General features: G+C 46.7%; 1 protein-coding gene across 1 annotated transcript in view; it reads left to right on the top strand.

The window, feature by feature from the left end:
- SSC4D (scavenger receptor cysteine rich family member with 4 domains) overlaps positions 1 to 12,725 on the top strand; it is a 95,448-nt gene that overhangs the window by 72,841 nt on the left and 9,882 nt on the right. Inside the window, exon 6 of the mRNA XM_075593110.1 lies at positions 10,425 to 10,502. Coding sequence (XP_075449225.1) covers positions 10,425 to 10,502 — 78 coding nt within the window. The remainder of the gene's footprint in view (positions 1 to 10,424; positions 10,503 to 12,725) is intronic.

Raw genomic sequence — 12,725 nt, forward strand, 5'->3', positions numbered from 1 at the left:
AACCTCTCTAATGTGGTGATCCTCTGGAGATCTTGCAATCCAGAAGGGATTGTATCTCATACTCGGGTTGGCCTTGGATCATATGAGGAGAAATAGAGAGAACAGGAACTGAGTATGCATTCTGGACCACGGGTTTGAGAAGAGAAACGTGAAATACAGAGAGGATCCTCATGAAAGGAGAGAGAACGAGTCGATACGCAACCGGATTGATCCTCTTGGAGACAGAGAAGGGTCCAAGAAATCTGGGTGCGAATTTCATCAAAGAGACCTTCAGCCTGATATTCCTGGATTAAAGCAAGGTGGGTAAGAGAAACTCCCTTAATTGGATGCTCTATAACAGTCCAGTGCAATCATTCATTAACGCATATCTTTGCTTGTATGAACACTTGGCACAGGGTATCCATCATCCTTACTACTGACATCAGTAATTTTAAAGTCCGTACATAATAAGAGGGACAGCTCTCTTTGACAAAGTCCCATAAGGACGAAACGTGTCAGAGGATCCTCCTCGTGTGGTTTTACCTGGGCTTGTATGCCTGAATAAAGTTATTTTTTGCTGCACCCTGCCTCCAGCCTTCCTTCACAGCAGTGCTCGTCCAATTTTTTTTCCTACACTGATGTTCCTGGATGAGAGCCAGACCTTGTCGCCAGGTTTGAGGTCCAGAGCAGGTCTGCGGTGGCGGTCTGCCTGAGTCTTCTGCATTGTGACTGCTTGCCTGATGTTGACCTGAATCCTTTTCCAAAGTTCTTGCAAATCTCTGATCCTGTCATCTGCCACTGAGATCCCTGAGGAAGGTAAGCCAGAGGAAGAGTAGACAGGTTGAAGCCATAATTCACTAAGGAAAGGAGACTCTAAGGTTGAACCACTACGTGCGTTGTTGTGGATGAATTCTGCTCAGGGTAAGAGTTCAGCCCAGTCATCTTGGGAGTCCGATACAAAACAGCGTAAATATTGTTCAAGAGACTGGTTGGTCCTCTCCGTCTGACCATTAGTCTGTGGGTGGTATCCAGAGGAGAAATGAAGAGCGATACCTAGCTGGAGGCAAAACGAGCGCCAGAACCGGGAAATGAACTGAGAACATCTGTCTGATACTATTACCATAGGTACTCCATGTAAGCGAAAAATCTTCCTGATGAAGATATCGGCTAATTTGGGAGAATTGGGGAGACGCTTGAGGGGTATCAGGTGAGCCTGTTTCGAGAATTGGTCCACTACCACAAGAATCGTGTTCATACCCTTGGAGATAGGTAAGTCGACATTGAAATCCATGGACAAGTGTGTCCATGGCCGGTCAGGAACAGGGAGAAGTTGAAGATGACCTGAGGGAAGAATTCTGGGAGTTTTAGTCCTGGCACACGTGCACGCAGCTACGGAAATTTTTACGTCCTTTTGCATCCCCGGCAACCAAAAAGTGCGAGAAATAAGAACCAATGTCCTCTTGGTGCCGGGTGTCCTGCAGATTTGGAAGAATGACTCCACTCGAGGACTTTCTTATGATGCAGAGAAGAAGTGAAGAGATGGTCCAGAGGTGGCGAGACGCCAGGTGGAATATGGCTTTGTTGACAGACAATGTCCTTGAGTGCTCCGAATGAAGTGGCTGAAAGAATACATTTAGGAGATAGGATGGGTTTCTGCTGATCCTCAGACTTGTCGTCCAGGGAGAATTGATGAGATAAGGCGTCAGTCTTGACATTTTTGGATCCAGGGAGATAGGAAATTATGAAATTAAATCTAGAGAAAAATAACGACCATCTGGCTTCACGGGCTCCCAGGCGACGTGCTCGTTCAATGTATAGCAAGTTCTTATGATCCATGAGGATAGTTGTTGGATCTTCGGTACCCTCCAGAAGATGTCTCCATTCTTCGACGTCTAATTTCATGGCCAGAAGTTCCCGATTCCCAATATCGTAGTTACATTCAGCCAGAGAATTTTTTTTAAAACAGAAGGCACAAGGATGCAACCAGGATAGAGGATTCTTTCTGTGGCACAGAACAGCGCCTACACCAACGTCAGAGGCATCAATTTCAAGAATAAAAGAAAGTTTAGGATCAGGATGAATGAGAACGGACACAAAGGCCTTTTTGAGACGTGCGAAAGACTGAAGCGCAGCAGTGGGTCAGGAAGCAGGGTCCGCTCCTTTCTTGGTTAATTCCGTCAGTGGAGCCACTAAAGAAGAAAAAATTTGTATGAACCTGCGATAATAATTTGAGAATCCAAGAAATCACTGTACCGCTTTAAGAGTGGTTGGTTGTGGCCAATCCAGAACTGCTTTGACCTTGGCGGATTCATGGTGAGGACGGTGTCGGAAATGATGTATCCCAGAAAAATGGTAGACGTTTGATGAAAATGACATTTCTCAAGTTTGGCAAAAAGTCTGTTTTCGCGTAGGCGAAGAAGCACTTGTTTCACATGAGTAATGTGTTCATGTATGGATTTAGAAAAGATTAATATGTCATCGAGATAAGATTGCAAAGGAATTGAGAAGGTCTCTAAAAACTTCATTTACGAAATCCTGAAACACGGCTGTGTAACGTACGTGCTCACCACAAACCTGGACTGGACCGCAGGGCTGAGGTAGGGATAGATATACACCGACCTTAGACCACGAAGCCGGATCCGGGTTGCGAATTCCATGGTCAAACATAGCCGGGTCAGGACTGGAGAAGGCAGGATAATCCGTGGACAAGCCGGGGTCAGGATTAGAGAAGGCTGGGTAAACGATATCCATGCTGGGGTTCAGCAACAGGACGCTTGAGCGAAGGTGCTTCAACGTAGAAAGAAACAGGAACAGGGGATCCAGTGCTTCAGCACAAAACAGCACTCCCTAGCCGGGTACAGCTGTGAGTAGTAGAGGCCGCTGGAATCAGGAGATTGCAGCAGGTAACAGGAACACCGATGCAGGCCTCTGCAGGAGGGATATGCAGATAGGTAACAGGAACACCGATGCAGGCCTCTGCACGAGGGGTATGCAGATAGAGAAAGGAACAGGGGATCCAGTGCTTCAGCACAAAACAGCACTCCTTAGCCGGGTACAGCTGTGAGTAGTGGAGGCCACTGGAGGGACACAGGGAACAGGCACTGCAGACAGGAACAGAAACACAGAGGCTTCAGTGTAACCGCGGCGGCGCAGCGGAGTCTGCCAGTAACTAGGAGCAATGGCAAGAAGGCCAAGGCAGGCCAAACAGAGATGCTGTGGCAAACACAGTTACTAGAGAAAGTCTATGTTCAGACCCTTCCTTGTGGGTAGGGCAGGAGTTAAATAGAACAGGCAGCCAATGAGGGAGAGCTGCATAGGAGGCAGCAAGAAGCAGGCTGCAGTCTAATTGCAGAAGCAGGTGATGCTGATTGCACAAACACGTGGGGAGTTGTCTAGAAGCTGCAAGGTTCTGTAAGGAAAAGGTTTCAGCAAAACCCCGGAGCGGATTCCTCCCCTCTTAAGGATCGAACTCTGAGCGATACATAATAGACTTGGAATTGTTTCTGAACTGTCTTAGGCGGGAAGTTGGCCCATAATCCAGCAATTCATTGGCAAGTACCATCTTTACACATGAGAACGGTGGTACTGCAATTCTTGACACGCAGAAAGAATCACAAAAATATGTGGAAGTCCACAGAAGGGCACAAGCCAGATGCCCGGTCCCCAGAGTACAAGACAAGAAAGACTGATTGTTGGTTGGATGTGGTAGAGGAACATCCTAGAAAAGCAATGATATTGCACAAATAAGACCATAGAGGTTTGTGAGAATCTTTTGCTCCAAAAGTAATCCGGTCACTGGTTAGCGAGGGTAGAGGGCGGGAGGGTTCACTAAAAGATACTGATACAGTTCTCTTGTTAATGTCCAGGCCCATTATCCCTAGCAAGTTGAGTGATAAACCTGGCTTAGGAACAAAAGTCTCAGGGTTAGAACAGGGTATCCCCAACAGAAGAAAAATCAGGAAAACTTGTACTAGACTTAGACATGGAAGTCCCAGACTCAATAGCTTCACGAGATACTGTAGACAAAACAGTGCAGTGTACTTCTGTTTTAAAAACAGGGGTCTTTGAATCGGTAGATACATCAGGTACTACAGAAACCTCCATGAGAGGTAACCCTGAGTTCGCAGCAGTAGTTATGTAGTCAGTAGAGGGTACCTCAAGTACTGTGAGAGAAAGAGTGAAGTATAATTCCGTTTTGAACACAGGGGCCTTTAAATCCGTAGGTTCAACTGGTACTACAGAAACCTGGTACTGGGAGAGAAAGAACCCCAATGGAGAGCACTCAAACAAGTACACAAATCACAGTGTGTTATAATGGAGGAAGTCTAGGGTGAAATGAGGAGTGAATGAGGTAAAATAACATTTTAATCGGAGTAATAACTCAACTAAAATTAATGGAACACTAGGTTACCAGAGTAAATAAGACTCAAATATGAGCCAAAAAAGCGCAGCGAAAATAAAATATACCAATTCTCATATGTGAGGTGTGGGCTATCACCCTTGATGATATATACAGGGTGTAGCTAGGTGAATAATTATCCCATTGTGGCCTATGTCTGCTGTTTAGAGACTCAGGTGCAGCCACTTGACAAGGATAGAATGTCTCTCATACAGGTAGGTATGAGTAATTCAGCCTGTCCATCTGCTAATATATTGTTAGAAAGCAGATAGACCCAGTGAATGTCAATAGTAATGAACTGTCACAGAGATTGCAATAACCGCTATGTATAGCCAGTAATAAGGCAGTCCGGATCAACAGACCACTGCAAGTGTCCATGATAGATGCTGTCATACAGGGACACTGTTTTAGCAGTGAGCAGGTAGCACACACTTAGTATGTTATCAGTATGATAGACACCCCTAGGAGGGGTGTCTATTATGTGTACAGGAGGGTGGCTGCTGCCACAATGAATGAAAATAGAACAGTAGTACACAAGTAGTGTCTACTCACACCTCAATAGATAAAAACAACATGAGAATCCAGTAGCATAAAAATCGCAGACACCGTGGTAGTGCAGAGTCACTGTACACCTACTTGCTAATGCTTGGTGTATCAAGGATTGCCACGGGTCTGCTCAAGTAACAAGTAATAAGCTTAGTGCTTGTATCTGGCTCCGTGTGGAGGAGCTAGTATGGGACGGACGCGCTCCGATCGCGAGACATAGTACTTCAATTGAATCAGAGGACATTGCACTTGTCTCTGAAGTGGGAGTAAGAGGGTCAGACATAGGAAGCTCAGACATGGCAGGAGAGTCAGGGAAAGGAGGAATTGGGTCTGAGACAGGGGTCATGAAAATGTCTTCTTTAAGCTGCAGACAAGCAACATTAGCTATGGGCTCCCAAGAAAAAAAAAGGTTTAGTAGGAGGCTTCTCAGCGCAGAGGGACTGCAAAAGAGCAGAGAGACTGGCCTCAGGGCGATCTCTCTGTCTCATGCTCTGGTGAGAGAGTGTGAATCATCTTCCAGACTGGGTAGTTTTATCCCACAGGGTCGGGTTTTCAGACAGGGTCGGGTTTTCAGACGGGGTCGGGTTTTCAGACTGGGGCAGGTTTTCAGATTGGAGCAGATTTTCAGACTGGGGCAGGTTTTCATACTGGGACAGGTTTTCAGACTGGGGCAGGTTTTCAGACTGGGGCAGGTTTTCAGACTGGGACAGGTTTTCAGACAAGGCCAAGTTTTCAGAGAGGGACTGGCTTAACCCCACCTCAGCGGCGTCCGGGTTTGTTGGACTGAACATACTGTAACGTACGTGCTCACCACAAACCTGGACCGGACCGCAGGGCTGAGGTGGTTATAGATATACACCGACCTTAGACTACGAAGCCGGATCCGGGTTGCGAATTCCGTGGTCAAACATAGCCGGGTCAGGACTGGAGAAGGCAGGATAATCCGTGGACAAGCCGGGGTCAGGATTAGAGAAGGTTGGGCAAACAATATCCATGCTGGGGTTTGGCAAAAGGACGCTTGAGCGAAGGTGCTTCAACGTAGAAAGGAACAGGAACAGGATGCTGTGACAAACACAGTTACTAGAGAAAGTCTATGTTCAGCCCATTCCTGGTGGGCGGGGCAGGAGTTAAATAGAACAGGCAGCCAATGAGGGAGAGCTGCATATGAGGCAGCAAGAAGCAGGCTGCAGTCTAATTGCAGAAGCAGGTGATGCTGATTGCAGAAACAAGGGGTGGGGGGGTTGTCTAGAAGCTGCAAGGTTCTGTAAGGAAAAGGTTTCAGCAAAATCCCAGAGCGGATTCCATACAGGCTGGGGCATTGCACAGACCAAAAGGCATGACCAAGTACTCATAATGTCCATCTCTGTGCCTGCAGAAGATGTGGACTTACGTATAAATCCCTTCTGTAAATTCTCCGCAATATATTCTTTCATTGCCTTGTTTCTGGCATAGACAACGGGTAAGAAGTCCCTCTGGGTGGTGTGGTACCTGGAAGCAGATCAATGGAACAATCGAACGGACAATGAGGAGGAAGGGCCTCGAATTTAACCTTATCGAAGATGTCCCGGAAATCGGCATACTCCTCTGGCAATTGTACCTTTTCCTTCTCCTCTGACACAGTGGTACCCCCAATGCTACTTGCTTCTAGGATGCAGTTCTTATTGCAAAAGTAGCTCCACTGAATGGGTTCCTTGTTGAGCCAATCCACCAGAGGGTTATGAATATGTAGCCAGGGTAGACCGAGGATCACGCTAATGGATGGAGTGTGAATAACGTGGAATTGAATCTTTTCCAGGTGTTTATTCTCAATCTTGAGCTGAAGTACCTCCGTCTCCAAGGAAATAAAAGCCGGCTGAAGAGGTCTTCCCTCTATGGCTTCAAGGGCAATGGGCTTCCTTCTGCGCCTGATAGGTACCAGGTGGCGTTCCGCGAATGCTTGATCTATGAAGTATCCTTCTGAATCAGAATCAAGGAAGAAAGCAAGCGTAGATACTTGAAAGCCCTCCCCGAAGAGAGTGATGGGGATAAGAATGCAAGAAGGGTTGTCAACAGAAATGGGGGAAAGAGAATGCGTTCCCAATGAGACTCCCCCGGATCTCATGGGAACTTTGCGTTTCCCAACTTTTGGGGACAAAAATATGCAAAATATCCAGAAGTACAACAGTACAGGCATAACCCAGCATTCTTGCTTCATAATTTCTCAGATTTGGAAAGACTAGTACCCCCTAATTGCATAGGTTCGGAAGTATCCGGGAGCGGTGTATCACCTTGGCTCACCTGACCGGGAGTGATCCGGGATGGAGTGACACGATAATGAACCCTCTCTGATCTCCTTTCCTGGAGGCGATGATCCACCTGATGCAGACGGCGATATGTTCTTCCAAGTCAGTAGGGCGGTCGTAAGTTGCCAGCTCATCCTTCAAAGCTTTGGATAGCCCTTGCCAAAAAGCCGCGGACAGAGCTTCGTCGTTCCAGTCGGACTCTGCAGCTATAGTCCTAAACTCAAGTGTGTATCTAGAAACAGGACGATTGCTTTGGGAAACATGAAATAGTGCAGAGGCAGCAGATACCTTACGGCCGGGTGTATCAAACACCTTCCGGAACTCCCTGGTGAAGACTCCGATATCCTGAGTGAGGTCGGATCTTCGTTCCCAGATGGGAGAGGCCCAGGCAAGAGCGTTATCTATAAGAAGAGAAATATTGTAGGCCACTTTGGCGCGGGGTGACGTGAAGCGTGAGGGATTCATTTCGAATTGTATAAAGCATTGATTAAGAAACCCCCGGCATTCGTGAGGGTCACCCCCATAGCGGTTAGGGGCAGGTAACCGAGGTTCTTGGGAGAAGTGTGAAGAGGGCATGGTGGCAGGCTCAGGAACTACAGGAGCAAGAGAGGAACGAGGTTCTTGAAGAGAACGAGTGAGAGACCTGAATTTCTACTGAAGGGAGCGCATGCTTTGATCACTAGCCACTAATTTTTCCTCAATACTGGACAGGTAGCTTGCGTGTGTGCTCAGAAATCTTCCTACCTCGAAGTTTGTGTGGCTGAGCATACTGTAACACGTAGCTCACCACAAACGAAGCGCGACCGCGGTGCTGAGGTAGGGAATTGAGTAACGCCAACCCACAGCCACGCAGGCGCGCCTAGGATGTAGATTGTTCGTGCAAGCCAGGTCAGGATTGGAGATGTAAGAGTAATGAGGGTTCTTGCCAATTCCGGAGAGGAGAGATGCCAGAGCGGAACCAGGAAACAGAATCCTATAGGCTGCTGGTGCATACAGGTGTGCCCTATGATGCAGCCTGATCAGGAAGGGAGGCGGGACTAAGGGCGCGGCGACCTGCGTGCATCACGGAGGTCAGGGGACAGAGCCTGGTGCGCAAGACACTCCCACGCCGGTCCTGTCAGTCAGCGGGGCGGGGGCGGAGACTGGGACGTGCCACAGAGGGGAGACTGGACGAGCGCAAGCGCCGAGCGCCAGAGCCGGAGGCGGGGCCAGGGCCCACGAATGGGCAGGCAATCTGCACATGATCTGCACGTGCGTAGCAGGACCACGCGACTGTGCTTCCAGGGAGTCTGACACTGCAGCAGGTCTGAGGTGAGGAGACGGTCTTCGGCCGCCAGGATGGCAAATCCTCACAGTAACAGAGTATGCGTAATCGTATGTGACATTGCAATAATCTCACCCCCGATGCTTCCTCGTGTGTGGTTGGTGTCGTGCTGGATCCCCAGCTGTGCTGACCGTTCACCTGGGCTCCCCGGCGTCGCTCCAGGTGTCTCCTCTGTGCCTCTCCAGCTGATTCTGTTGTTCTCCATCTGCACTTAGTTTTGTTCCCTTTTTTCTTTGCATGTTCCCATGCTCCCCCTGGATTTTTGAAGAAACATATGCAGACTTAAACATTCACCTTTGTTTTTAAGAAAAAGGTATTTTTTTTAAAGTGCTCCTTCATTTTATTTGCTATTGCATATATAAAGTCAACACAAGCTTTTTCCCCTTTTTAAATGTATTATGCAGTCAATATTACATATTTTGTTCATTTCCTGTGGCCACAGGCCTTTAACCTGTAGAGTGTTACCATAATGTTCCATGGATGTAACAAAGACTAGCACATGATCGCTATACAAGCAATTAAATGCTCGCAATGCTGGAAGGTCTTTGGCTAATCAGATGCTAGAAGTTATTTTCCGACAGCAAGTGTTGAGCAGCATTTCTGCTTGTTGAAAAATATATAAAGTTTTATATATATAGTTTTTTTTAAAGAAAATATATTTCATCCTTAAATGCAAAACATCCAAATGCAATTTGCCAGTTTCAACTCACGTGGGTGGCTGAGGCTGGTTTAGTGAGCACCTCCTTCAATTGCTTCATCTTTATAATACAAATTAAATGCAGTTCTGCATGCATTTGTATATATGTGACACTCAGATTATCTGTTCTGTGTATAGGGATACTTAAATCAACTGAGAGTAAATGTAAATAAATGAATGGGAAGAGGGTATGGTAATCATACCTGTCAGAAAGAAGTCCCAGTACATACCGTGTTTGCAGAGTAGTAGACGAGGTAATACAAGGTCTGGGTGAATGTACATTTCTAGGCCTCTTTTTATGACAAGCATGTTCTAGTCGTGGAAAAGAAAATACCCGGGCGCTACCTCCTAAACGTAGGTGATGTATATAGATAAATAAAATCCAGAAAGATACTACCTGACCGGGGGCGCAGGGTGCCCCCAGAAAAATAGGTCCCCTTCCAAAACAGGATCTATTCTGGATCCTCAGTACATGAAGAAAAGACAGAAAATAGGGGAGCACCAAATGAGCATAGAGTATTAAACAGTATTACGTATGTGGTATAATGAACATGTAATCATGCAGTGAAAATGTCCTGACTTAGATTACAAGGCATAAACTGTAGGTATGATGCAACGAAAAATAAAAAAAGCACTTTTTATAATGTTCATTATACCACATACTGTACATAATACTGTTTAATACTGTATGCTCATTTGGTGCTCCCCTATTTTCTGTCTTTTCTTCATGTTCTGGTCGTGATCTGAATTAGCAGCCTGGTTCAGTAGGCACAGGTGAAAAATGGGTGTCCAAAAAGAAAGGTTAATACAGATAAACCATAGGCAGACAAAAAACATATAGTTGTTGTAATGCCACTTGTCACTTGTTGAATTGGAACATATAATCAAACTCAACTGTTATTGTGCATTAGTCAGTAGACTTTAGATATTGCCCTTTCCCCTGGTCAATGCTTGTTTAATATATTTAATTAAATGTATCTAGCAAACATGTGGTCCCTGTAGCTGTTTCTTATGCTTGAGGCTGGGTCAGTGCTCTCCAAAGGCGATAAAGACATAATAACTCTCCAACATATATTTGGATATTTTATCAATATAAGACCTGGTGCAATTCCTCTTAAATAACATCTATGTTTCAGTTCCTCTCTCAATTCTTTTTCTTATCATTAACTGCATTTCTGGTATGTTTTCCCTTGTTAGGCATGAAAGACTCAGAATGGCATTCCAAAGGAAGTGGGTTTGAAGTCACAACACAATCTGCCACACCTCCAAAAGATGGTACGAATGCATCAACATCTAGATATTGTGATGTCAGCACCACCCTTTAGAATTGTCACAATTCTGACTATTTATTATTATGCTATTGGGTTTGTGTACAGCTGTTTGTTTTTATTCCTTTACCCAATATGACTTTCCATATTAATTGGAAGCTTGTAGTCTTGGGGCCAGGGCTGGTGGAACCACTAGGTGACTTAGGCAGTCCCCTAGGGCGGCACATATTGAGGGACAGCGGGAGTGGAGGATGAAGACGGATGTCGGGTGGTAGGCATGAAACAGGGTGGCGGCAGAAGCAGTCAGTGATAGAGACGGGTCGTAGTGGAAGAGGAAGACGGAGCACCGCGAGAGCTGAGCAGGTCGCCAAAGGAGGACTGCTGGGAGGAGCACACCCCAGCAGTCTGACCCATAAATCTTCACTGACTTCCGATATCTGCTGCTGGTACAGAGCAGATCCTCCCAGCCGTCCTCCTCCTCTGCTGCCCTGCTCCGCTCCCACGGTCCTCCGTCTTCCTCTCCCACCACTGCCCATCTCTACTGCCGACTGCCTCTGCCACTGCCAGTCTCTACTATTGACCTTCATCCTCCTCTCCCGCCGCCACCCGTTTCTGCTGCCACCCTTCGCTGTGCTCACTGTCCATCTCTACCGCTCCTCCACACCTGCCATCCTGTGTCCTCTGCAGACCACTGGTAAGCATTACTTGGATGATAGCAGGCAGGGTGAGAGAAGAGGAGGAGGATGGGGAGAGAAGAAGAGGAGGACGGAGTGAGAGAAGAAGAGGAGGACGGAGTGAGAGAAGAAGAGGAGGAGGGAGTAAGAGAAGAAGAGGAGGTGATGATAAAAGAGGAGGGGGATGAAAGGAGAGAAGAGGACTATTTTGACCGGCTGTGATCCGATGAACGACATGCTCATTAGATGAGAAAAGAGAGCCGGGCAAACTAATATAAACAAAAACCGGCGCTAAATTAGGATGTTGAGTATAAAATAATCCAAAGTGGGGGATACCGAGCAGAGTGCCCGCCTGACGCCCACTGGGAGGCGAATTGTGTGACCATTCCAGCGGACCCGGCGTACGTATACTCTGCCTGGATACGGGAGTGCACCAGCACCTGGAATATGGCCACGAGAGAAGAGGAGGAGGGAGTGAGAGAAGAGGAGGAGGGGTGAGAGAAGAGGTCGAGTGAGAGAAGAGGATGAAGGGGGTGAGAGAGGAGGAGGGGTGAGAGAAAGAGGTAAGAAAGGAGGCGTGGTGTGCGAACCACAGGGGCTACTGTGTAATGTTTAAAAAAACTGAAGGTTTGCCCAAGGTGCCAAATAGCCTTGCACCAGCCCTGCTCGGGGTTTGTTTGCAATCATTAAAAAATGTAGATTTTTTTCTTATCTTTAATTATTGGTTCAAAGCTCTGAGTACTGTTGATTGCCCAATTTGTTTCAACTTCCTTTTCAGGCTACATTTTGTATAGGTTAGTTTACATAGGGTGAGTTTTCAGGTTCCTATGGGGAGAGTCAAATAGAAGAGGTGTGGAAATGCTTAGTGTAAGACCTAGGGAGACCTAGAGTAACATCTTGCCTCTCAAGCCTCTCCCTGGGAATCATCAGCACCAGGTTTTAAGAATCACCAATTGATTTACATACAGTTGAATGCACCTAAATTTCATATATTAGCATTTTAGAATGTGCCCTTTGGAATGCTCGCTCCCTTCAACAAGTTCCTTTCTGTGCACGACTTCTTTTCCTCTCACACTCTGCTCCTTTTTGCTATAACTGAGACTTGGTTCACTAAGTGTAACTCTGCACAGCAAGCTGCCTTCTCTTTTTGTGGCCTTTTTTTCTCCCACACTCTGAGACCTGATGTTGGGGTGGAGGTGTGGGGCTTCTCCTCACCTTAATCTGTCATTACCGAACCCTTCCTATTCATCCCTTTCTTTCTTTTCTCTCCTTTAAGGCTCGCACTGTCCAGCTTTTTTTCTCCTATCTATCACCCACGTACCTCTACTCATCCCCCTTCTTTCTTTCTCTCTCATTTTGAATCCTGGCTCTCCTTCTTTCTCTCCTCTGGCACTCCTGTTTTTATCCTTGGGGACTTCATCTACCATGTTGATGACCCCTTTCTCCCTTGCTGTTCCCACATTCTCTCTTTAATCTCTTCTTTTGGACTTCTCCAATGGACTGCAGCCAGCACCCACAAGGACGGCGACTACCTGGACCTGGTTTTCACAAGAAAA

This window comes from Ascaphus truei, chromosome 3 (assembly GCF_040206685.1).
Source record: "Ascaphus truei isolate aAscTru1 chromosome 3, aAscTru1.hap1, whole genome shotgun sequence".
NCBI lineage: Eukaryota > Metazoa > Chordata > Amphibia > Anura > Ascaphidae > Ascaphus > Ascaphus truei.